This window comes from Marmota flaviventris, chromosome 4 (genome assembly GCF_047511675.1).
Source record: "Marmota flaviventris isolate mMarFla1 chromosome 4, mMarFla1.hap1, whole genome shotgun sequence".
Classification (NCBI taxonomy): Eukaryota; Metazoa; Chordata; class Mammalia; order Rodentia; family Sciuridae; genus Marmota; species Marmota flaviventris.
In genome coordinates, this window is record NC_092501.1 from 54984842 (window position 1) to 55009502 (window position 24661).

The window sequence follows — 24661 nt, forward strand, 5'->3', positions numbered from 1 at the left end:
CCCCAGCCTCTGGGATTACAGGTGTGCCACATTTTGAGAGTTTCGATAAATTGTTGAGGCTGGCCTGAAACTTGCGATCATCCTGCCTCAGCCTTCCAAGTAGCTGGGATTACAGGCCTATGCCACTCATGGCTGACTGTGTAGAATTATTTCATACTTAAAAATTAAAAAAGAAAATCTTTCATGGCCTGGGAATGTGGCTCAGTGGTAGAATGCCTGCTTAGCCTGTGCAAGAGCCTGGGTCCCATCCCCAGCTCCAAACAAAAACAAAACAACAACAGACAAAATAAAACAAAAACAAACCCCAGCTCCAAACAAAAACAAAACAACAACAGACAAAATAAAACAAAAACAAACAAACAAAAAACCCTTTCAGAATTATACTCAGTCTGATCTGAATTTACCTTCAAATCCAAGAGATCAAGGGAAAATTTTTACATTCGATTTTTTTTTTTTTTTTTTGTACCAGGGATTGAACTCAGGGGTGCTTAACCACTGAGCTACATCCTCAGCCCTTTTTTATTTTTTATTTTGAGACAGAGTCTCACTAAGTTGCTTAGGGCCTTGCTAAATTGCTGAGACTGACTTTGTACTTGTGATCCTCTTGCCTCAGCCTCCCAAACCACTGGGATTATAGGCATGCACCACCGTGTCCTGCTTTACATTACATTTTATTTGTACCTGCTGAAAGCTAGAGTTCCAGATCATGTTTATCTAACAAATTTACTGGATTCCTATTATGGATAATATGTTGTCCTAGGTCACAGAGATGCAATGATGAGCAAGGTAGACATGTATTTCACTGATGAAATCTTTTTTAAAAAAATGTTTCAGTTATAGATGGACACAATACCTTTAGTTTGATTTTTATTGATTTTTTTTAATGTGGTGCCAAAGATCGAACCCAGTGCCCCACACATGCTAGGCAAGTGCTCTACTGCTGAGCTACAACCCTAGCCTCTCACTGATGAAATCTTGATAACAGATTTAACAATTTCTACTATGCTCTGTGTCCTCTATTAAAATCTAGAGATAGGGGCTCAGGTTGTAGCTCAATGGTAAAGCACTTGCCTAGCATATGTGAGACATTGGGTTTTATCCTCAGTACAACATAAAATAATTAAATAAACTGGGTGCAGTGGTACACACCTGTAATCCCAGCAGCAAGGGAGGCTGAGATAGGAGGATCTCAAGTTCATAGCTAGCTTCAGCAAAAGCAAGGTGCTAAGAAAGTCAGTGAGATCCTAAATAAAATACAAAATAGGGCTGGGGATGTGGCTCAGTGGTTGAGTGCCCCTGAGTTCAATCCCTGGTACCCAAAATAAACAAACAAATAAATTAAAGATACTGTGTCCATCTACAACTAAAAATAAAATTTAAAAGATTTGGCATATAGTTAGACTTGGTTGTGCATGCCTGTAATCCCAGCTTGGGAGACTGAGTCAGAAGGACTGAAAGTTTGAGGCCAGCCTCAGCAATTTAGCAAAAACCTATCTTAAGATAAAAAATAAATAGGTTGGGGATGTAGTCAGGTGGTAAAGCACCCCTGGGTTCAATACCTAGTACTAGAAGAAGAAAGAAAAGAAAAAGAAGAAAGAAAACGATCTTGAAATATTAAAATCATGAGTAGAGCCTCTTTCCTCAGAGAGGTCACAGATATTTCAATACATAGAGTGTGATTCAAAGAAACAGGTCTTATAAATTCCTGTTGAAATTTAGCGTTGTGAAAATGAACAGATTCATTTATTCAGTTAATCAGTCAAAATAGACTTGAGGTGTTCTTTGAAAATGTTATCCTGCTAGACACTGGAGGTAATAAACAAAAATACATATTCTATAGATCCCTCCCTTAGAAAGACTACAATATAAACAAGAAACAATTGTTCAATTCACAAAAAATTAATGGATGTTTAGTAAATATGTCAATTGTGTGTGTGTGTGTGTGTGTGTGTGTGTGTGCGACACTAGGAATTGAAACCAGAGGAACTCTATCATTGAGCTTAATTCCAGCCCTTTTTATTTTGGGACAAGGTCTTGCTAGTTTGCTGAGGATGTTGTTAAACTGCCTAGGTTGGTCTTGAATTTGCAATCCTCCTGCCTCAGCCTCCCAATTTGCTGGGATTACAGATGTGTGCCACTGTGCCCAGCATGTTCACAGTCTTCCCTAAGGTCTTCTTAATTATCTTTTTCCCTAGAAATATGTTTGTTTATTTATTTATTTATTTATTTTGGTACCAGGAATTGAACTCAGGGGTACTCTGCCCCAGTCTGGCTGGGCACAATTCAGGAGCCACTTGTCAAAAGAAACGAACTTTATTTTTAGAACCACACATGCCAAACAAAACAGCTCCTCAGGAAAAACCTTCAGAGCCCAACTGCCACCACTGGCTTCCCACAAGCCTCTCAACCTCCCCCACTCCTCCTGCTCTTGAGACTCATTGGCTGGGTCGCGTGGGCGGAGCCAAAAAAGTCCCCCAATGAGCAGCTCCATAGTCTGAAAGGGCGGGGAAACAGCCCAATGAGCATCACTGTAGAGGAGCCAATCAGCTAGAAGTTGCTGGGGCCGCTGTGAGCCAATCATCAGCTGGCAGTCTGAAAGTTTGCTGGGGCCCCTTCGGCTGTGGCTCTCAACAGTACTCCACCACTGAGCTACATCCCAGCCCTATTTTGTATTTTATTTAGAGACAGGGTCTCACTGAGTTGCTTAGTGCCTTGCCTTTGCTGAGGCTGGCTTTGAACTCATGATCCTCCTATCTCAGCCTCTGGAGCCACCAGGATTACAAGCAAGCACCACTGCACCTGGCTCTAGAAATATTTTTGAAAGATTTTTACAAACTAAATAAAGTTTGCTAATAATTTATTTCTCATATTTTAGTAATTAAAAATAAAAAATGGGGTGCTGGAGTTGTGGCTCAGTGGTAGAGTGCTCGCCTAGCACGTGTGAGGCCCTGGCTTTGATCCTCAGCACAACATAAAAATAAATAAATAAAACAAAGGAATAAAAAATAAAAAAATTTTCCAGCTAGAGCTTTTGACAAATATGAAACAACTTGTATTCATTTATTCTTAGGGATACATATCTAAAAAGATCTAAGTTCCTTACCTTCAGCTAGCAATCCAGTGATGGAGAATATAGGCAATTGATTATGCTGCAATGTGGCAAGCTCTATAGCAGAGGATGGCACCAAAGAGGAGGGTGTTTCATAATTGGCACACATAGGGCATGTCTTCATAAAGGAAGGACTGCTTAAGTAAGTATTGAAAAATGAGAATCTTACTAGGTTGAAGAGGCAATGTGAACATGTAAGGCAATGGGGTGAGTATTGGGGGTGTATACCTACAATCCCAGCAACTTGGGAGGCTGAGGCAGGAAGATTCTAAATTCAAGGCCAGCCTTAGCAACTTAAAGGGATGTGGTTGCTGGGGCTGTAGCTCATTGGTAGAGCACTTCTGGGTTCAATCCCCAGTAACTTCTCCCAAAGATATTTTTTAAAAATGTAGGGAGATGAGAAAGAGTGTACTTAATAATAATTCATAAAACACGAATAATTTGTGATTTTGGGAATGTGGTCAGGGATAAAGTTGTAGAGGAGGATAAAGACTTGATTATGAAGGACTTTGAATGCTGATGATAAAGATTTTAAAGAACTATGATCAAATCAGCATTTAAGAAAGATCACCTCAGTGACTGGGAGGTGAACCCAAGAGTCAAGACTATAGGTAGTTCATGGGCTGGGGCAGAAATTCAGGGTTGAATTAATGACAACCTGAACTGAGACCATGGCAGGAGAGATGAGGGTTGAAATAATTAAAATCCAAAAGCAAAAGCATACATTTTCTTCATATATTATTGATATAAACAAAAAAATTGTTTATTAATTTAAAGGATCTAAGTATGCAAGTGCAGTAGACAATATGAAAGCTCTATGCAATATTTTGAGATTTTCCTTTATATACTCCCCCGAACATTTTGTCATTCTATGGAGACAGAGGAATTGAAAAACCTAGAGAAAGCATTCTAGGATTTCAAAGTACAGATGATGACTATCAAGATAACAAGACATTTGGAAAGAGTAGTTGGGAAGAGATCCTGAGTAAAAATGAGTTACAAAACCCCAAGATTCACTGAGTAAAATTATTTTGACCTCTATATGTGTTCAATACACTTTGGAGTAAACTTGGTATATACTATACAATATACTTGAAAAAATACCAGAATGATGTTCAATGTTATGTTAGCAGTATGCATCTCTTGGGTGGTATTTTTATTGTTATTTTCTTCTTTATACTTTATTAAGTTGTTAACAATAAGCATTAATATCTTTAAATAAAAGCTATTTTAATATTTGAAAATGGGAATTCCCTGAACTAAGCAAATTTAAATTTAAAACAGAAGAATTTTATACCAAATAAGAGAAACCATTTTACCCAGTCTATTGGTAACTGAGTGAGAAAAGGATGATAGGATGTTTCACACTTACTATAGATTAATTTCAGTATATAATTAAATTATCTGACTTGCAATACTTTTAAAAAATGCTTCAAACTAAGAATAATTCTAACAGGTACAATTCCACAAGATTTTAAAAAATATATAGTTTTTAGACATTGATGGACCTGTATTTTATGTGAGGCACTGAGAATCGAACACAGTGCCTTAACACATGCTAGGTAGTTAAGGGCTCTACCAGTGAGCATAACCCCAGCCCAACCATAGGACTTTTATTTTATTGTCAACACCTGTCAGACTTGTGAATGGGAGCAATTTGAAAGCTACTGTTTAGAATTTAGCTTGCTGGGTAATACTTTCTTTTAAAGGTTGAACAGATGAAGTTGTGTGTTGTTTGTTAAGAGGAAACTGTACATGATATGTCAATTTACTTCTTAAGATTCCATGTTTACAAAGAGTAATGTTTCTTGTTTGGCTTCATATATATTTACATATATATATATATATATATATATATATATATATATATATATATATATATATATATTTTTTTTTTTTTTTAAAACATCTTGGATTATGTAGTGTTTTTCTTGGGCAAACATTTCTGTCATTTTTAATATGGTTAAACTGTATTTAGTCAACATGGAGGTGGCAACTATAATTTATCTTCTAGGAACATTCTGTCCTTCTAGTGACTACTGCTCAATTGTTCCTTCAGGCTATCAGATCTTACAGCAAGATTATAAGAACACATTTAAAAAACTCTAATAAAAACTGTCCATAAAAATGTCAGTGCTTTATTTATTTCTGGATACCAGCTATTAGGACAAAAAAAGCATAAGTAACAGTAAACATATTTTTCCAAAAAAAGCATAAGTAACAGTAAACTTTTTTTAAAAATTGCATTTAATATGCATAAAAATATCTGTATGCTAAAGGCAACTAACAGTTGGCTCTATAAACATAGAATGTATAGTTAACAAGAAAAATTCTGGGGGATGGGGCTAAAAAGTTTTTCTATTTCTTTGCTTTTATGGTCCTTTGTTTTGCTTTCATAAAATTTTCAATGCTTAACTAAGAATTTGAATGTGTCAATTCTATTTATAAAAAAGTGATGATCAAATAAGATGCTTAGCAAGGCTGTTTCCTTTATAACATTATTTTGAAAGTTATTAATAAAGGATTCAATAGATGAAGGTATTCATGCTCTGGCTAATTTCTGTTAAAAAAAAAAAAAAGCAATACTGGGGCTGGGGTTGTGGCTCAGTGGTAAAGCATTTGCCTGGCATGCAGGAGTGCCTGGGTTCCATCCCCAACACTGGAGAAAGGAAAAAAAGCAATATTGTTAATTTTACAAAGACTTGTAGTTACAATTAATTTCATTCCTGATTCTATTTGATGGCAGGGAGGCATGCCATTTAAAAAAATATACATTAAAAATAAAGGGAGCTGGGGGCTGGGGATGTGGCTCAAGCGGTAGCGCGCTCGCCTGGCATACCCAGGGTGCTGGGTTTGATCCTCAGCACCACATAAAAATAAAGATGTTGTGTCCACTGAAAACTAAAAAAATAAAAAAAATAAAGGGAGCTGGGAATTTAGCTTTGTGGTGGAATGCTTGCCTAGCATTCAAGAGGCTTTGGGTTTGATCCTCAGCACTTGGAAAAAAAGGAAGAATAAAAAATGAAAATATACATAAACATTCTTCCCAGACTGTATATATCTGACAGCTAATTAGAACTTTCCCACTTCAACTATCTTTTTGGTTCTGGTGTTTGATCCCAGGGCACATACACATAATCACTGAGCTATACTTCCACCAACCTCCAACTTCAAATATCTTTTTTGAAAGGTCTCATGACTTTTATGAAAGTGTGACTGATTAGCTCTAAAATTTGAGATTCCTCCTTATTATTGCCATCTTAATTTTTTTTAAAGAAAACACATACATTTAAAAGATTCACAGTAGGCTCAGTGGTGCATGCTTGTCGTCCCAGTGTCTCAATTGGGTGAGGCAGGAGGATTGCCAGTTTGAGGCCAACCTCAGCAATTTAATGAGCCCCTGTCTCAAAATAAAAAAGGCAGGGGCTGTAACTCAGTGGTAAAGTGCCCCTGGATTCAATATCAAATACCCAAATAAATAAATGGATTCATATAAGTATGGATCCCACACTTAATATTGTATTATTTTAGTAATGCTCAGTATTAATTAGAACTCATAGAATCCTCATCTTATGATTACTGTGAGATAGTTAATTTGAAAGCATAGTTTTTTCATGCAGTTTTATTCTTTACTGCCATCAAAAACAAAATAGTTGGAGAACATTTTCTGATGAGAAAGAGTAGTAACTAGAGTAATCGCATTACGATTTCAAATGCATGAATACATCCCCACATACTGGTCAAGGTCCACATTACATGTGATTTTTCAAGTTTATGTCTGTTTTAATGTCATTTCAATTCCTGTAATTAGAGGATGGAAAACAAACACAAATAATCACAGAGTAATAAAAAGAGAGCATTTAAACATATTTCTAATATTCAAAATCCAAAGATACTATTGTTTTATACTGAGACACTGAGAAGGAAACTGAAGCCAGAAAATAAATTTGGAGTGGCAAAGGAGGATGGGATGATTGTGAGAGTGAAAGTTGAGAAGGATTCCTACAGCTAATGCTCAGAATTATTATTCTTTATGTTTAGATTAAGTGACATATTTCATAGCATATAATATAATCAATACAATTCTTTTGCTTGAATGTATTAAAATAAAGGCCCATATATTCCATTCTGCTTTCTCATTTCTGTGGCAGGAGAGTTATTTCTCCTGTTTCATTTATTCCTGGGACTGGCCCATACCCATCTAGCATAACAGTGAAAATATTTTTTATTTTTTTGTTGTAGATGGACAGAATGCTTTTATTTTATTTATTTATTTTTATGTGGTGCTTTTGAGGATTGAACCCAGTGCCTCACACATGCTAGGCAAGAACTCTCCTACTGAACTACAACCCCAGCCCCTAAAAAGATTTTTTATTGATAAAATTCAGAAGAAAGAAAGAAACTGCTATGGACAGAATTATATCCCCCATAGAACTCATATACTAAAATCCTATCCCCCAGTACTTTGGAAAGTGACTATAGTTGGAGATAGATCATTTAAAGAGGCAATTAAGGCAAAATGAGGTCACAAGAATAGGCCATAATCCAATATGACTGATGTCTTTATAAGGAAAAAGACAGGGTTAGGACACAGACCAAAGGAAGACCTCTTGAACACACAGTGAGGAGGTGGCCATTTACAAGCCTAGGGTAGAGACCTTTAGAAAAAAATCAAACCGACTAACACCTTGATCTTGGACTTCTGGCCTCCAGAACCATGAGGAAATAAGTCCCTTTATTTAAGCTGCCCCTCTGTGGTATTTTGTTATGGCTGCCATAGCAAATTAACACAGAAACACACTGTTGATTTTTTTAAACTTAAAGACAAAACAGAACATTTGGCTGGGCACAGTAGCATATGTAATTCTGGTAATTCCGGTAATTCCAAAGAGAAGCAGGAGTATTGTAAGTTTGAGACCAGTAGGACAATTTAGCAAGACCCTGTCTCAAAATTAAAAATTAAAGGAATGGGGTGTGTGTGTGTGTGTGTGTGTGTGTGTGTGTGTGTGTGGTTGGGTAGTAGGAGGTCCCTAGGTTCAATCCCCAGTACCAGAAAATAACAACAACAACAAAAAACAAAACACTTGATTTTTCCTAGTCAAAACTTATCTGTAAATATCACTACTATTCATCAATTGCACAAGTCAAAAAGTTACCAGTGGCTCTAATCCTGTGTGAGCCACCCATATTACAACCTTGTTGATCCTATCCCCAAAATGTGTTCTGAATCTACCTTCTTCACTTCATTTCCATTATTACCATCTTAGTCTCCACCATTATTATCTCCCATTTGGATTTTTGCAAAAGCCTTCTAAATAACTTCTTCCATTTTCACTCCTCTAATTCAGCAATCCTGTCCTGTTCAGCATCAGAAGTTATCTGTTCTCTTAGCATATACACTAACTACTTCTCTCCCCGCTTGGAATAGAACTCTTGGGCATGCCTACTTGATCCATCCTATTTCCAAACATATTTAGTATACCTGTGCTTGACCTCCACTAATTTTCTCTCAGTTCCTAGAAAATGTCAAGTTCTTTTCTGCCTCAAGGGCTTCATTGGTTCCCCTCACCTACAGGGTTTTCTCATCTCTTCATAGTGCTTGATCCTTCTTTCCTTATTTTCATATTTAATGGCAACTCCTCCACTGAGACCTTCACTGCCCATCCTATTTCAAGGATTCACTATTCTCATTTCTACTCTCTTTTTTTTTTGTATTACAACTTACAATATACTTTTACTTGCCTACCTGATTGATTTTGTCTGTCTCTACTAGAATTGGAGAGCAGCACAGCTTAAGTGCTCAGTAAAGACTTGTTGAATGAATCTGGTGAAACATTTGCCTTGTGTATGTTTTAGGCTGATGCCATAATGCTAGAAAAAAAGCCAAGAAAAAAGATAACCTTGGAATTTTAAAGACAGGATGAAAAGAAGGAAACTCTCCAGATTAGAGGGACTCATTGAGGGACCAAACAAGATATGGCTGAACAATTCCTTAATTGAATAGACCTAAACTTGGAAAGCAGGAATGGATAAAAGTGACTAGAGGAGGCTTTCCAGTTGCACACTCAAGATGGAACCTGTGATGTGACAATTGGTGATATGTTCTTTTGTATGCTTAACAAATGTCCAAAATTCCAGACTAAAAAGATTATCTACAGGCAGAAGATACATAGATAATGTTGGTCTTCCACTCATCTGAAGAGATTTTCAAAATATATTTACCCCATAGGTCACCAGAAGGTAGGTGAGAGTCATATTAAGGTTACAGAAAATTAGGAAAATGGAAGAACAGATATGATTTCCTTTTTTTAAAATGTTTTTTAGTTGTTGATAGACCTTTATTTACTTATTTATATGTGGTGTGAGGCACCCAGTGCCTCACACATGCTAGCAAGTGGTCTACTGCTGAGCTACAACTCCAGTCCCCAGATATGACTTCTTGACAAAGGATTGTAGTGGGTTGAATAGTGTTCCTCTCCAAATTCATGTCCACTTGGAAATTCAGAATATGACCTTATTTTGAAATGCTTTTGCAGATTTTTCTTTGCAAATTATGGCTTTGAAGATGAAATTAAGTTATAGATCTAAATTAGGCAGACCCTAAATCCAAAGACTGGTGTCCTTATAAGGGAAAGGAGAGGCAGATCATAGAAACACAGGGAAGAAGCCTGTATGAAACTGGAAGTTGTAGTTATACTGCCACAAGCCAAAGGATGCCATAGCCATCAAAACCTAGAAGGATCAAGGAATGATTTTTTTTCTAAAACCCTTGGAGGGCATATGGCACTACCGACATCTTGATTTTCAACATCTGGACTTAAGAACTGTGAGAAATATTTCTATTGTTATAAGTCACCCAATTTGTGAGAGCAGCCCTAGGAAGTTAAACACAAAAATCAAAAGAAAATCAAGGAGTAATTTAATTTTTGTGCCATTTATTTGTTCCATTCCTTCAGTGGTACAAATAAACCCAAATTTGCAATCTTAGATACTTAGCCCTAAAATGTTTGTCATTTCTCAAACTATGTTTATCAAAACAGAAACTTCTAATCCACTCTAGGGGACCAAATAATTTGGTATGTAATTGATAAAATGGGGATCCTCCAAGCATTAATATTTTAAAAGTTTCATAAAAAATGAATAGCTCGACTTAAACCATATATAAACATGAATATATATTTTGCAGATGAAAGGAATATTTGATTAGCTAAAATTTCTACATTGAATTTTAGGTGAATAATAATTATGTACTTCTACATTTTGAACCTATTTTGTTTTGGAAGCAAATAATATTTCTCTTACCAATGACATTTCATTTTATATCCAGGACTGAACCCATGGACTGAACTCACTTTTTCACTAAGCTACATCCCCATTTTTTACATTTTTATTCTTTATTTTGAGACATAATTTAAGTTTAAATTTTAAGTCTTCCTAAACTGCTGAGGCTGGCCTCTAACTTAAATCTTCCTGCCTCAGTCTCCTGAGTCTCTGGGATTATAGGCCATTGTGCCTGGCTATCATTGCCATTTTAAAACCATAAGATTAATATTGTTTATAGAAATTTGGAAAATAGAGAAAAAATCTGCTCCAATCTCCAATGTAATGATTTCTACTATTTTAGCACATTTATTTATTTATTTATTTATTTATTTGTGGTATTGGGGATTGGATTGAGGGGTATTCTATCACTGATACACCCCTAGTCACTTTTTTTTTTTTTTTTTTGGTATTGGAGATTGAACCCAGGAGCATTTTACCTTTGAGACAGGATCTTTCTAAATTGCTTAGGGCCTCACTAAATTGCTGATGCTGGCCATGAATTTACAATCTTCCAGTCTCAGCCACCAGTCATGGGGTTACATGCGCATCACCTGCTCAGCCCTAGACCTGCTCCTGTACTCCCCTGCAGGCCTCAGTTTTTTTGTTTTTTTTACCAGTCTTTAAATTGCCAGGCTGTCTTCAAATTTGCAATCCTCCTGCCTCAGTCCTCCAAGTGGTTGAGATTAAAGGCATATGCCACTGTGGTTGGGTTCTTTTGCATTTTTTTTAAAAAACATGGCTACAAGTAGGACATATAATTTTGCAGCCTCATTAAAAAATTGAATCATATACATTTTGTATTTGTATTTAAAATCACAATTTTATCAGCCACATATCAAAATTTGCTTATGCAGTTCCCTAATATTGTAATTCAGGTTGCTTTTCATTTTTGCTATTTGAAATAATGCTACAATAAAAATCTTATTCATATTTTTGTTTGCTGCCTTTTTGTTTTTATCTCTCCTAATAGAATTGAGAGGGCGTCATATACTTGATGCTCAATAAAATTTTGTTAAATGCATCTTCTATTTTGTTAGGCTGGAACTCAGAAGTGATATAATACAGGTAAACAGTTTACTTGTGCAATATCTCACAATAAATATTATTATCATGAAAAATATTAAGGAAAAAATTTTGGCTCTTAAAATATATTGTCAAATATATTTACTTATTAAAAGAATTGTGATAATTTACAATGCTGTCAGCACCATTAATCAATTCACTATTTCTCTCTCTCTTTTTTTTGGTTGTTACCAGAGAATTGAACCCAAGGGTGCTTTACTATTGAGCCACATCCTCAACCCTTTTTATTTTTTGAGATAAGGTCTCACTAAGTTGTTTAAAGCCCCGTTAAGTACTTAAAGAGGGTCTAGGGCTGAGCAGGTGATGCGCATGTAAATTGCTGAGACTCGCCTTGAACTTATAATCCTCCTGCCTCAGTTTCCTGAGCCACTGGGATAACAGGTGTGAACCACCATGCCTGGCTAATTCAACATTTCTTGAGTACATACTGTAGTCCAGGAACAGTTCAAGATACTAAAGGACAGAGCCCTGAACAAAATAGACAAAATTCCTGCATTTATGGAATTTTCAGTATAGTGTAGGAGACAAAGTTATACATCTATTTACATAATATATAGAATATAATGTATGGATTAAATGTAATTGCTCATCTATTTCTTATTTATCTATATGTTACAACTAATAAACGTAATGTTGTACAGTTATGTGTTATATAATAAAATGTAATATGACTAAGAAGGAAAATAAAGCAGGATAAGGTAATAGGGAACAAGAAAGTGATTTTCTTGTGCAGGTTGATCAGGGAAGTTTGTGAGTAGAGACCTGAATGAAGTGAGACAAGATAAAGCAGGAACAGTATGGGTGGATGGAAAGGAACAAGAACAGTGAGACAAGAATAAATAACTCTTTCAACGATCTCTCAACCATCTGAACATTATCTTTTTAATTTGAAAATGGTCTGTAAAAAAATCGCTGTACTCAAAAAAAAAAAAAAAAAAAAAGAAAGAAACGAAACTCCTATACTCTTGTTCTAATTTTTTCCCCTTGGTACTATGGAATGCATTTCCCAATATTTTCTTACCACTTCTAGTTTGGGAGAGACTACTAGTAATGGTAAAAGCTAGCATTTACAAGATTCTTGACATATACAAGGCACTACATGTGATTTTATTATTATTATTGTCTTTTGCACTATTGGGAATTGTACCCGGCTACATTCTACTACTGAGTATCCACGGTCCTTTTGATTTTTTGAGATAAGGTTTCACTAAATTGCCCAGGCTGTCCTCAAACTTGCTATCCTCTTGCCTAAGCTTCCCAAGTAACTGGGATTATAAGTGGGGCCATTGAGCCTATCATTTTATCTTATTAAATTCCCACAATAATCCACTTAGATACGTACTATTAACATAGGAATTATTACTAAGTAATTTTCTGAAATGCAGAATGTAAGTAAATGTGTTTGGGGAGCTAGACGGACAGAAGTCTGAAGTGGGCTGTAAGGTTTAGGCTCTGAATCCAGATAAACCAACACTAGCTATAGTCCCAGCTATTCTGGAGGTGGAGGCTGGACAATCTCAAGTTTGAAACCTGACTGGGTAACACAGGCAATAGTGAGACTGAAAAAAAAAAGTCCCACAAGAAAGGAGGCTGTTAAGATAAGAATAAAGTATGTTTTGTGGGTAGTCCCTCCATTCCTAATGTTGAAATTACACTTTCTTTGCTAAGCATCTTTTTTATACTTATTTTTGTAACATACTGTTATCAGTTAAATTTGGTTTCTCCACAAGTTTAACCTAACCTCAGTTACCCGTGAGTGTGCCTTTATTGGGAAACAAGGTCTTTGTAGATGCAATCAAGTTATAAGCTCATAATGGATTATAGGGTGGATCCTATCCAATAGCTGGTATCCTTATAGAAAGAGGGTATTGGGACTCAGAGGCACAGAGGAAACACCAAGAGAAGATGGAGGCAGGATTAAAGTGATGCTTCCACAAATATTGTCAAGAAAACTAGAAGAGGCATTGGAAAACTTTTCTCCCTGAAACTCCAAGAGGGAACCACCCAGCTGTCACTTTTTGTTCTTCTGATTTCCAGAACTGTGAGACAATAAATACTGCTGTTTTAATATACTGATTTGTGGTAATTTGTTATAGCAGCCCCAGGAAACTAACACATATTTAAACATATTCTAATATAGACACTTCATAATTTGAAATATATTTCTCAGTAAAAGATATACAGCCCTGTGGATTCCTTCTAGGTTCTCAACATTCACTCTAAAGTCACAAGTCTTGGTAAATCTTAACTTTAAAATGCCTTGTTGCAAGTTCTCCAGTTTTAAAAGCGATTGTAGCCACTCCCCTGGTTATCCTTTGTTAGAAAGGCCTGTGCATCCTTGAGCATACATCCCTCATTAATCATTTAAACTTGAGGCACAGGGATGATTTGCATGAGATTTTGTTGGTCTTCCTCCTTTCAAGACTGACGCTGATCAGATTACCAGTTACCAGGTTTCCTCAACTATTTCCTCCTAAGGATAAAAAAAAGTTGAAAGCGGTATTAATGGTTTCTCAGGAAGAGAGTCTGCCATTTTTCTTGATTATTGTCGGCTTACCTTTTCTCCCCCACTCAGGTCTCACTATGTAGCCCAGACCGATTTCCAACTGGACTCAAAAGAATCTTCCTGCCTCAGCCTCCTGAGTGTGGGATTGGCTCTACGTATACATATACAAGGCACTTGTACAGGTGCAGGCCACCACATCTGGTTCTGAACAAATCCTTTTTTCTTGTCGTCCACTCCATAGGACCTTTTCATGTTGTGAGTAAACGGACTCCGTTTTGGTAACAAGATGGTGTTAACACTGGCCCGTGAAACCCAGCTTTTTTGAAGCAGGAACTCTAGCTACATGCCTTATTTACTTTTCTGATTGAGAGGGCTTTTTTGAAGCAGGAACTCTAGCTATATGCCTTATTTACTTTTCTGATTGAGCTCTCCCAGGGAGAACTCAAAAAGTCTGAGCCAACGTATATCAGGAACCTGAATTGGTGGTGTTGACAACGCGGTAAGCTTCAGCCATTGCTATCAATGTATCTCCCATCTTCAGATTAGCTCTAATTGAGTCTAGACCCGTCCGCCTTTATATAAAATGCAACCCCATCTTGGGGTTGCAGCTGATTATTCAAAATCTCCTTAGGGAAGGGGAAAGGCAGAATAAAACAACGAAAATACTAATGTGGAGCAGAAAGACTAAATAAAGAGTTTTTTTTTTTTTTTCATAAAATGGCCCTTGTGCACGCAGAGTGTTAATAAAAACACAGACACCTTCTCTTGTCTTCACAATCTCCAGCTTCTGTATTTGGCGCTTCCCATTAGTCAAAGGAACGCAAAGCAGCCCACCGCGCAGGCGCAGGTGTACCCTAGAAGGGTTCTGGCGCAGGCGCGCGTGCAGGGAAGTGGGCGGGCTCGCGCGCGTGCTCCGCGGTTCACTTCCGGCAGGCCCCTCCCCCTCCCCCGCGTAGCCACCTCCTCCTCTCCCTTCTCCTCTTTGGCCTCTCCCTCAACTCTCCACCCCTTACGCTCTCCGCCCTGCTCGCTTTCAGTTCTTCCCCTCCCGCTCCATCCGGGTCGCTGACGGCTGTCTCCGGACTGGACAGTGGTGGCGGCTGCTTTTCTCTGAGGAACCTGGTAAAGTTTCACAGGGACCTGACCCGGGAGCAGCGGAGCAGCGGCCCGAAGCCGGAGGAGCCTTGGTGATCGCCGCCACTGGCTGAAGGAGGGTCCCAGGATCTGGAGACGTGCTTTAGCAGCCGCGCAGCCTCGCTATTTCGGGAGGGGCCGCCCTCGGTCGCCTTGGGTTTTCCCTGCCCTGAGGGGCCGGGTGAGTCGTTGCCCGGGTGGGTTCGGGGGGCGTGTGGTGGCGTTAGGGAGGGGGCAGGCTGGGGCTGGGCGGATACAGGCCGGCATGGCGAAGGGCGCTTTCTCAGCGCTTCCTGGGGGTGAGGGGCGGGGGGTGAGGGAAGGGTCGGTGCTCCGTGGCCCTGGGGCTGGAATGTCGCACCTCCCTGGGGAAGACCTACTTTGGGCTGAGGCCGCCGGGTGCCCAGACTCGTCTACTGGCCTCTGCGTCTGGGAAGCTGCGGTAATTGACTGGTTGGTCCGCGAGGTTGGGAGTGTGCAGACGATTTCCCTTCCCCGACCCGCGTGAGCTGGTGTAGGTGCCTGTTGAGGGAAAGGATGGTAGTAAACTGCTTCTCATTCTCCTACCTGTTGCTGGAGAGAGAACGCTTTTCCCGTATCCCTTTAGGACCTTTAAGAGAAAAGAGTGGCTAAATCTAGGCGCGCTGAAATCGAGGATATTTTCCTGTCCTCCTCTTAAAACAAACGGGGGGAAAATACGGGAAGACAGTGCAGAACTCTCGGGAACTGTAGAGTTCTGATGCCCCAAAAGAATTAAATCAAACTTCTTTTAATGGATGGGTCATGGAATGGGACACCTTTGGCACTTGCTAGCCGTAATGTAGAAAAATTGGATTTTGAAACTTTGAAGTTTTGGTGTAAGAAATGTAGGTGATTACAACAGGAATAATGTAGTAGTACCGGTATTATTTAATAACGTAATGCATTTGAAAATCTGTGCAGGTTTAGACTAATTAGACTATTTGTTATTTATTTCTTTGCAAGCGAAGAAATATTCAGTCAATGTACTGGAAAGTTCTACAGATTTCGCCAGCAAACTATCAGTGTCCCAGCCCCCATTCCTATTCTTGAAAAATCAGCAGTCCTGGTGGGGTGATTTTACAATTTTTTCCTCCGTCTCCAAATAGTTGTCCCAGAGGTACACGTACACATAGACGTGGATTGCCCAGGGAAAATTTCTGAGTCAACTGCCGCTCCTAATAGAAAATGTTGAATTTTGGGGAGGTCTTGATATTGAAATTGAGTATTTATTATAATCACATTAGTGTTTAATTTGCAGTGAGGTTGGAATGTTAGTATTTTGACTAAGATCTCTGGAGGTAATTGTTTTAAAGTTAGGGCTTAATAGAATTCTAATTTTTTGTAAGGCCTATTAGTATGAATAACTGAAAGTCATTTGAATTATCGGAAACTTAAATTTTTCCATTATTGGTTTTATTTCTTTTACAGAAAAGAACTTCAGTTTTCTGTTGATGTGGAGGTAGGTGTTGTATTATTTAATTATGCTATGATTTGAGGGAGATTGCAAGGTTATGCTTCTGCAGTTGGCTGTATACTTGACTTTGGAGGTGCATTAGAAAGACGTCTTATTTCCTGCTCTTATTGAAATTATTTAAAGTAAAAACAAATAACTGATTAATTTCATCCACAGTTATTTTCATAAGTTTAATCTATCACAAGACAACAGAAAGCCAAAACTAGTTAGTGTTTTAAATTTTGCAAAGAGTCATAGAAAGTGACAAATTTTCCCAAAGCATTTTTGTATGGTGCATTTAAAAGTAAAACAACTAATTGGTTTTAGAAGCTAAATGATACTTATGTAGCATAGTTTAAAATGTTTAGTGTTACTGTATAGTGATTATTGTAGCCTATCACTTGATCAAAGAGCAGTTAGATGTTTCCTTTTGAATTCATGTTAACTTTTTTCTGTCTCCTCAGACATAGGGTACCTCCAACTTCCCAGTGTTTCAGAAGTGAGTTTTGTATTGAAACTGGAAGACCAAAATAATTACAAGCATGTTGTGCTGGGGAAATGCATCCTTTGGACAACTAGGTTTGGGTGGAATTGATGAAGAAATTGTATTAGAGCCCAGAAAAAGTGACTTTTTTATAAATAAAAAGGTCCGGGATGTAGGATGTGGACTCAGACATACTGTATTTGTTCTGGATGATGGAACTGTGTATACATGTGGATGTAATGATCTAGGACAGCTAGGCCATGAAAAATCCAGAAAAAAACCAGGTAAGTGGAAACATTTTAATTTGCTATTTCTAATAATTATTTTTAAGTTTGAAGTATTGTATTTCTGTAGTCTTAAATCTATATTCTTTATCAAACTTTAAAAGCAAAGCAGGAGTTAATTATATCCTTGACATTTGCTTGCTTCTTTTTGGTTTCTTTTTTTACTGTTATTATAAACCTTATAGTATGGTGTGTAAAAAGTGAAATAGAGAAAACCAGCCTGCAGTGTATATACATCTTCTTTGGTATAAAGGTATTATAGAACTCTTTAATAAGCTCAGTCACCCTTAACAGATTTTAATTTTGATGTTTTTGTATATCTTGGGGGGGGGGGAACCCCATAAGATAATTTTATTTGGTTTAATCAGAAATATCATTTTTACTACCATAATTAGCTACTTTCAAGAATCAATGCTGTCTATGATGGTTTCATGAATATGAGGTATTCTGAGTTTTCAGTAGCTGATCAAGCAGAATTTAAAATAATTTTTTTAAGAAAATGAGAAATTTGAGGAATTTGGTAACATTTCATGTTCTGTTTTCCTGGATATCTTAAATATTTCCATATTTAGGAATATTACTATGTTTTACTTTTGATTATAACAAAAGTTACTCTTAAAGTGGTAAATGTGGGTAAGAATGCAACTATATTGACTTGGTTTCTTTAGACTTTAGCAGTAATTACACTTAAGTATTTTCTATTTTCTATGGCAGTTATTTTTTATAAGTTCACTTTTTAGGTGGTTTCTGTTGTTAGTTACTTTTGAGAGTTAATACAGATATAATATATTCAGGCACCTTTCAGCTTTCATATCATCTCAACACCATGCCAAACTTCAATCTTCCGATAATGAAAATTGTAAATAATGTAGTTTTTTATCCTTTGTTGTGAGGGTCTTAATCTCTCTTGTCTCTTCTGCTTTAATTTGTAATTTAGTTTTAATGAATGATAATGGTACTTAATGTAGCTGGTTTAATTATTGTAGAACTCAAGGTAAATAGCAAGTTCCTTGTACTCACTAAGAATATTTCATGGAATCTTACCAGATTTTCATAATTTCAGGCATTGAGGTGTCACTTGGTAGAAATGAATGAATAGTACTTTCCGATAATGGCTTTGATTTTTATCTGTGCTGTAGAGGCAAATGGGCCCTTTACTTTTTTTTGTTTAGCTTTGGAATGTTGCCTCAGATTGAAATTTTCATGGTATTGGGGCTTCTGCTGTTCTTTATATTTACCATGCTCCATAGAAATAACTGAACTTTGTATACTATAATTTCTGAAAGGATGGATGGCAAGTAGAAAATACAAAGCCAGCACATAAAAATTGTCAATACAGTTACTGCAGTTTTCTAAGATTAAGAAGATTTAATGTTATTAAACACTTGTTCTGCGTCCAGGACACAAGGGTAGACACTGTATGCGTATAGCATGATGATAATGCCTGAAATAGCTTCTAACTTTATAGGTGAGATTCTGAGAAACTTAACTAGCCACTTCTTTGTGGTATTATTGACATTGTGTTGATTGCATCGTGACATCTATATCATCCTATACTTTCATCCTGAAGAATTATGTGATAATACGAAGTTAGGAGTGTGGATTTCCTTAACTTAGGAAACCTCTTTAGGATTTCCTCATTGTTGTCCAGGGTGTGTACCACAGTCTGGAATAGAAACATGATAAAATGAGCTTTTTCTTTCAGAAATTGAGCCTGGGTTGGGAGTTAAAAGCAAACAAATGAAACAACTGGATAGAATTAAAATTTTAAATGATGTGCTGAATACTTTCAGTTCAGGAAATTTAAATGATGAGAAATGTCACTGTGGGACAGAATTAAAATAAGATTTCAGGGAGAAAATGAGGGCTTAAGTTTAATATTGTCAACAATAGCTGAAAAATAAGTCTGGTATGGTGGTGCATGTGCATGCCTATAATCTCAGTGGCTGGGGGAGGGAGGCATGAGGAACAAAAGTTTGAGGCCAGCCTCAGCAAGAGGCCCTAAGCAACTTGGCGAGACCCTGTCTCAAAGTAAAAAATAAAAAGGTTGGGGATGTGGCTCAGAGGTTAAGCACCCCTGGATTCTATCCTGGGCACATCCCACCCCCGAAAAAAAAAAAAAGCCTTGAGCTGAAATTGCTTAGTTTTATACAGGGAGGATTCTGATCCTGAAGAAAGTCTTTTATTATTAGAAGTCCTGGTTCAGTGATGATATATTGAAGTATTCCTAGGGTTCAGAGGTAGGAAAAAGTGAAAGTTCAAGGACAGTTGATTGTGATAGGGATTTGATTTTTTTAACCTCAGTCTTGGTTTAAGCTGCTTTAGTAGTAAATTTTAATGTTTTTAACTAAATTACGTGTTTGAAATAATTCCTAAATTCTGTAAATGTGCCCCTTTCCTAATCCTTTTTTAAATTTATGAGTTCGAGGAATGGATTAGAAGATAAGAAGTTGTTGGATCTTACTGGATTTTAAAGTCTTCTAGTAATTGAACAGTCTGGTTGTGTTTCTAGGATCATGTAGTAAGTAAGCATGGTTCATTTCATCAGAGCTTTAAATTTGTCAGAGAAATCAGAAAGAATGGAACTAAGAATTATTTCTAACATAGTTTGACTTTATAAACGTATCCTATAACTAATAAGGAGTGAAAGAGAAAGAGTAAACCTCATTAATGATAAGTTATTCTTGAGTCACAATAATTTACTAGAGTACTTGGCCTTGTAGTTTAGTAAGTAGATTTGGCCTGTGGTCTGTTAGGAGAGTGTTTCCATTCTGGACATTTTCTGATCCACATAGAAAAGTTTAACTGATTTATTATACTAAGAATGTAGATTAAGTTCACATTCATCTCATTTCTCTTGTACGTGTATTCCCCTTGCTATGACTACTAGCTTTTTCTGAATTACTTCCAGAGAGAGACTTTCTGTTTCATTTACATGTATTTTTCCTGTGTAAGAACTTTTTTTGGGGAGGTGGGGAGTGTTAGGGCCTATATTCAGAACTTTCTAATTAATCTTTTTAAGCTAGTATCTCAATTTCCTTTTCCTTTTTAATTTTTTTTTTTTTTTTTGTACTGTCTAAATTTCTTTTCTTCTTTTTTTGTACTGGGAATTGAACCTAGGGACACTCTACCACTGAGCTATATCCTCAGTCATTTTATTTTTTATTTTGAGACAAGAGTCTTCTAAGGTGTTGAGAGTCTACTAAATGCCAAAGTTGTCCTCGAATTTGTGATCCTTTTATCTCAGGTTCCCAAGTCTCTGGGATTACATGCATGAGCCACTGTGCATCTTGGTTTCTTTATCTTTTTCTTTTGGTACTGGGGATTGAACACTGGTACTTTACCACTGAGCTACATTCCTAGCCCTTTTTATTTTTATTTTGTGATGGATCTTACTAAGTTGCCCAGGCTGGCCTCAAACTTAACAATCTTTCTGCCATTCTCCTGCCTCAGCCTCCCAAATCCCTGTGATTGTAGGTGTGTGCCACCATGCCCTGCTGTGCCCCTCAATTTCTTAATTCATAACAAGTAAAAAATTTAACTTTCAGGAAGCCATATAAGTCCATTTAAATGAATTGTTTTTATACTTTCTTCCAAATTCACTTCTGAAAATTTTAAGGTAACTTGTAGGAAGTATACTTTTCTTAACAAGTTTCTTTTTTTAAAGAGAGAGAGAGAGGGAGAGAGAGAGAGAATTTTAATATTTATTTTTTTTTTAGTTTTTCGGCGGACACAACATCTTTGTTTGTATGTGGTGCTGAGGATCGAACCCAGGCCGCACGCATGCCAGGCGAGCGCGCTACCGCTGGAGCCACATCCCCAGCCCCTTAACAAGTTTCTTTATGGAGTATATATCCAGTCATAGCTATAACTTGGTGACCATGGTCCTAAATGTTTCGTACATCTATTTCCATTTATTTCATTTTAGAAGTGATATTAAACTTTTATGACCATAATTTGTAAATGCTGTGTCATAATTCTATTTCAGTAGCTTTTTGTGCTTTGCAGAGTTCTTTCAGATGGTTTATCTCATTTAATCCTCTCAATAGTCTTTTAGGTAGTGCAAGTGTTGTGTTGCTCATTTTACAGAAGAAGAAACTGAAGTTAAAAGAAATTGAGACTAACAACAGGGTTACTAGACTAGCAAACATTAAGACACCACTCTAAATCCTGTAGTTTTACTTTTATCCACAAAGATTTTATCCTGCCATAGTGAAAAGGTAGAATATTTGTTCACCTAGGAAGAAAATAGTTGTCATTGATATTTTAAAGTAATTCTGAAGGTAGGAAAAAAATTTTAATTACTATTTTGTAACTAAGTTTATACAATTAAGACACCATGTTCTATTACCTCTTGTTGCATAAATTCAAGTCATTTTAAGAACCACATAAGATTGAGAGTTGTTTTCAAGATGTAATATCGTGCCATCACAAACTAAAAATCCAAGTATGTATAGTTTATTCTTGGATGGAAGACTAACTTGATTAGCGAAGCCAGTAGTAGGTAAAGTTTTGAATAATGTGATAAAATTAATTATAGTTTATACTTAGCATTTATAGAAGATAAAAAGATAATGAACATTGTTTCTGTTTCCTGTATTACTGTAACAGTAATTTCTGTTGATCGGTCCAGTAATTAAATCTCACAGCAGTAATAACTTACTTTCTGCCTTCATTTTCTGTTCTGTTCTTTCTATTCACAAAACAAAAATCTGCAAATCAACTGTTCTATAAAATACAGTTGAAATTTAAAAAGTATAAGCATGGGAAATTATTTACTGGAGAGTGGGTTAAAAAATATCAAATATTTCTTACTGAACCAAAGTATATAAAACCAAAGAAATTCATTATGTTTTATAACTTATAAATTTCACAATATCTTCTAAGGAAGAGAAAGGTGTAGGTGATATGATGACTTGAAAAAAAGTAATTACTGGGGTCAGAACTGCAGGTTTGCTTTGGACACTTGAGAAACATTAGTAGGCAAGAATCTGTCAAGTGTAGGGAAAAGAAAAACCCTTAATGCAAACAGATACTACTGTTAGAGAGATGTATAATAATACTTTACTTTGTGTAGGACCCTACATCTGAGGAATTTCAAGAGCATTACACAATAATTCATGGTTCCTTTCAAAATGCTTGTGACACAATTTGCAAGAATTATCCTCATCTTAGGGGATAAATTTACGGAGAAATGGCAGCACAAGTTGGTAAGTAACTTGTCGAATAGCAGGTGACTGGTGAACAGCTGTAAATTGAGTCTGAAAGTTAAACCTACCAGTCCTCCTACCTTATTCTAAATTATACTTATGTTTAGAATTATTTGAGGCAGATCAAATATTAATGCACAGGTTGTTTTCCTTGCCATTCTGCTTGATGGCCTATCAAAATAAATTGTTGAGATGATAGCATTATGGTCATGACTCTGTGTGGTATGAGGAATACTGAATTTAGGTGCTGAGAATCAAACCCAGGGCTTCTTGCACATGAAGTAGGTACTCTACCAATGAGCTACATCCCTCAGCCCAAGAATATTTAGATAAAACATAAACTTACTGTGGTAACATCTAGTCTTTTCTCATTTCTCTTATGTGCATATTTCCCTTTGTTGTCTTAACTGCTATGCTGTTAAGCTTTTTGTCCAAGGTTTATAGAAATTGCTGTGCAGGATTGATTTGGTGGCTAACATTGGAACTTGGATTTGTCACTTATGTTGTATCAAGGCTATCATGTGTATACATTTATCTGTCTGGGATGTATTGATTTGGTGATGCTTTATGAAACTCAAACCAAACAAAAAATAGTAATAACAGTAGATGCCTGATCTGAGCAGATTTTAACAACTGGCAGCTTCTTTAGAGGGTTTTCTCTTTGTGTTTTTGTAGGATTGGATGTGAATCACTTTCCTTAATAACAGGAATATCATAGATTTCTGTTTCAGGGTTTAGGCAGTTATCAAGGATTCTTGTTGGAAGGGATAGCCTAGGTGGTCCAGTGTCCATCATCTTAGGAGGTTCTTAGCATTCCATGTCCTTAGTATGTTATATAAATGTAGTGCTGTTAAGTTCATTCTCACAAACCCCATTTATTTTTAAAATTACTTTGTTTTTTTAAACTATAAAACATATTAGTACTTGGATGACATTAAAAAACTTACAGAGGACATGTACTCAATGAACTCATAGATTAAAATTGTGTTAGTAAAATGGATAGTGTTTATGAAGAAACCATATAATGAGCCCATGGCTTATTTCATTTCTGCTTCTCTGGGCTTGTTTTTCATGTTGATGGAATTAAAAAGCAGTAATTTTAAAATATTAATGAATTATGACAGTTTTTTATGTGCATTAAAGGCTATACTGTATAATCAATGTACAAAAATTTATTCAAGTTACTATAGGCAAAAGAAATTTCTATCATTCTTTAAACCGTATATTATATATGTGTGTGTGTGTGTGTGTGTATAATTTTTTAAAAAAAATCTGCGTATACTCTTTTGTCTTTTTAGCACAGTAGGATTTCAGTTTAGCCTTCCTTGATGGTGAGGAAAATATTCTGGAAGCCTTTAGTAATGTTTTCCACATTACTTGGAACTGTCCTAATTATTTTTATTTTTAAATTTTTTTCAATGCTGGAGATTGAACCATAAGGACTTAAGCTTGCTAGGCAAGTGCTCTACATGTGTGCTGCATCTCCAGTTCTACTTTCTTATTAATATCAAGTTTAGCCTCATTTTATTCCATTGCTAGGTGTCATTATTCTGAAATACACATTTTTAGGTTTTTTTTAAAATAATTTTTTGTTTTTATTATAAAAGTATAACATGTTCTTCTTGCCTAGTTTACCCTGGGTTGGTTCCTTAGAACCACAATCAAGTCAAAACAAAACAAATAAAAATAGTTCATGTTTGTGATAGAAAAATTGGAAAACATTTGAATATAAAAATTGACATGCATAGATAATAAAATTTTGGGACCTTTTCTGTACTCATGTTTCTGATTATAGTCTGAGAGTGTGTAATTCTAATGCAACTTTTTTTTAATAAAAAGTATTTTTTTCAATTTTCAAATATCATTGAGGGATATTGTGAATGATCATTTAACATGTCATTACTTAGATATACCAAAAATTTGGGTTTCTTTAATTTATTTTCAAATTTTTGTTATAAGTAATGCTGCCATGAATGTATATATTAATTTAGTGTTTATTTGCATCTGTTTATATCTTTAGGAAAGAAAGTCTTAATTTTAGCTAGTCTAGAAGA

At 36.3% G+C, this 24661-nt stretch overlaps 1 protein-coding gene across 4 annotated transcripts in view; it reads left to right on the plus strand.

The window, feature by feature from the left end:
- Positions 1-15052: 15052 nt before the first annotated feature.
- The window catches only part of Herc4 (HECT and RLD domain containing E3 ubiquitin protein ligase 4), a 115080-nt gene continuing 105471 nt past the window's right edge, over positions 15053-24661 (plus strand). For 2 of the 4 annotated variants that reach the window (XM_027931142.2, XM_027931144.2), the window contains exons 1-3: positions 15053-15336; positions 16605-16635; positions 17094-17397. In XM_027931142.2, the coding sequence (XP_027786943.1) occupies positions 17172-17397 (226 nt within the window). In that variant the 5' untranslated portion in view covers positions 15053-15336; positions 16605-16635; positions 17094-17171. Of the gene's footprint in view, positions 15353-16604; positions 16636-17093; positions 17398-22261; positions 22608-24661 lie in introns of those variants that run through there. The other 2 variants (XM_027931143.2, XM_027931146.2) reach the window with 2 other exon arrangements.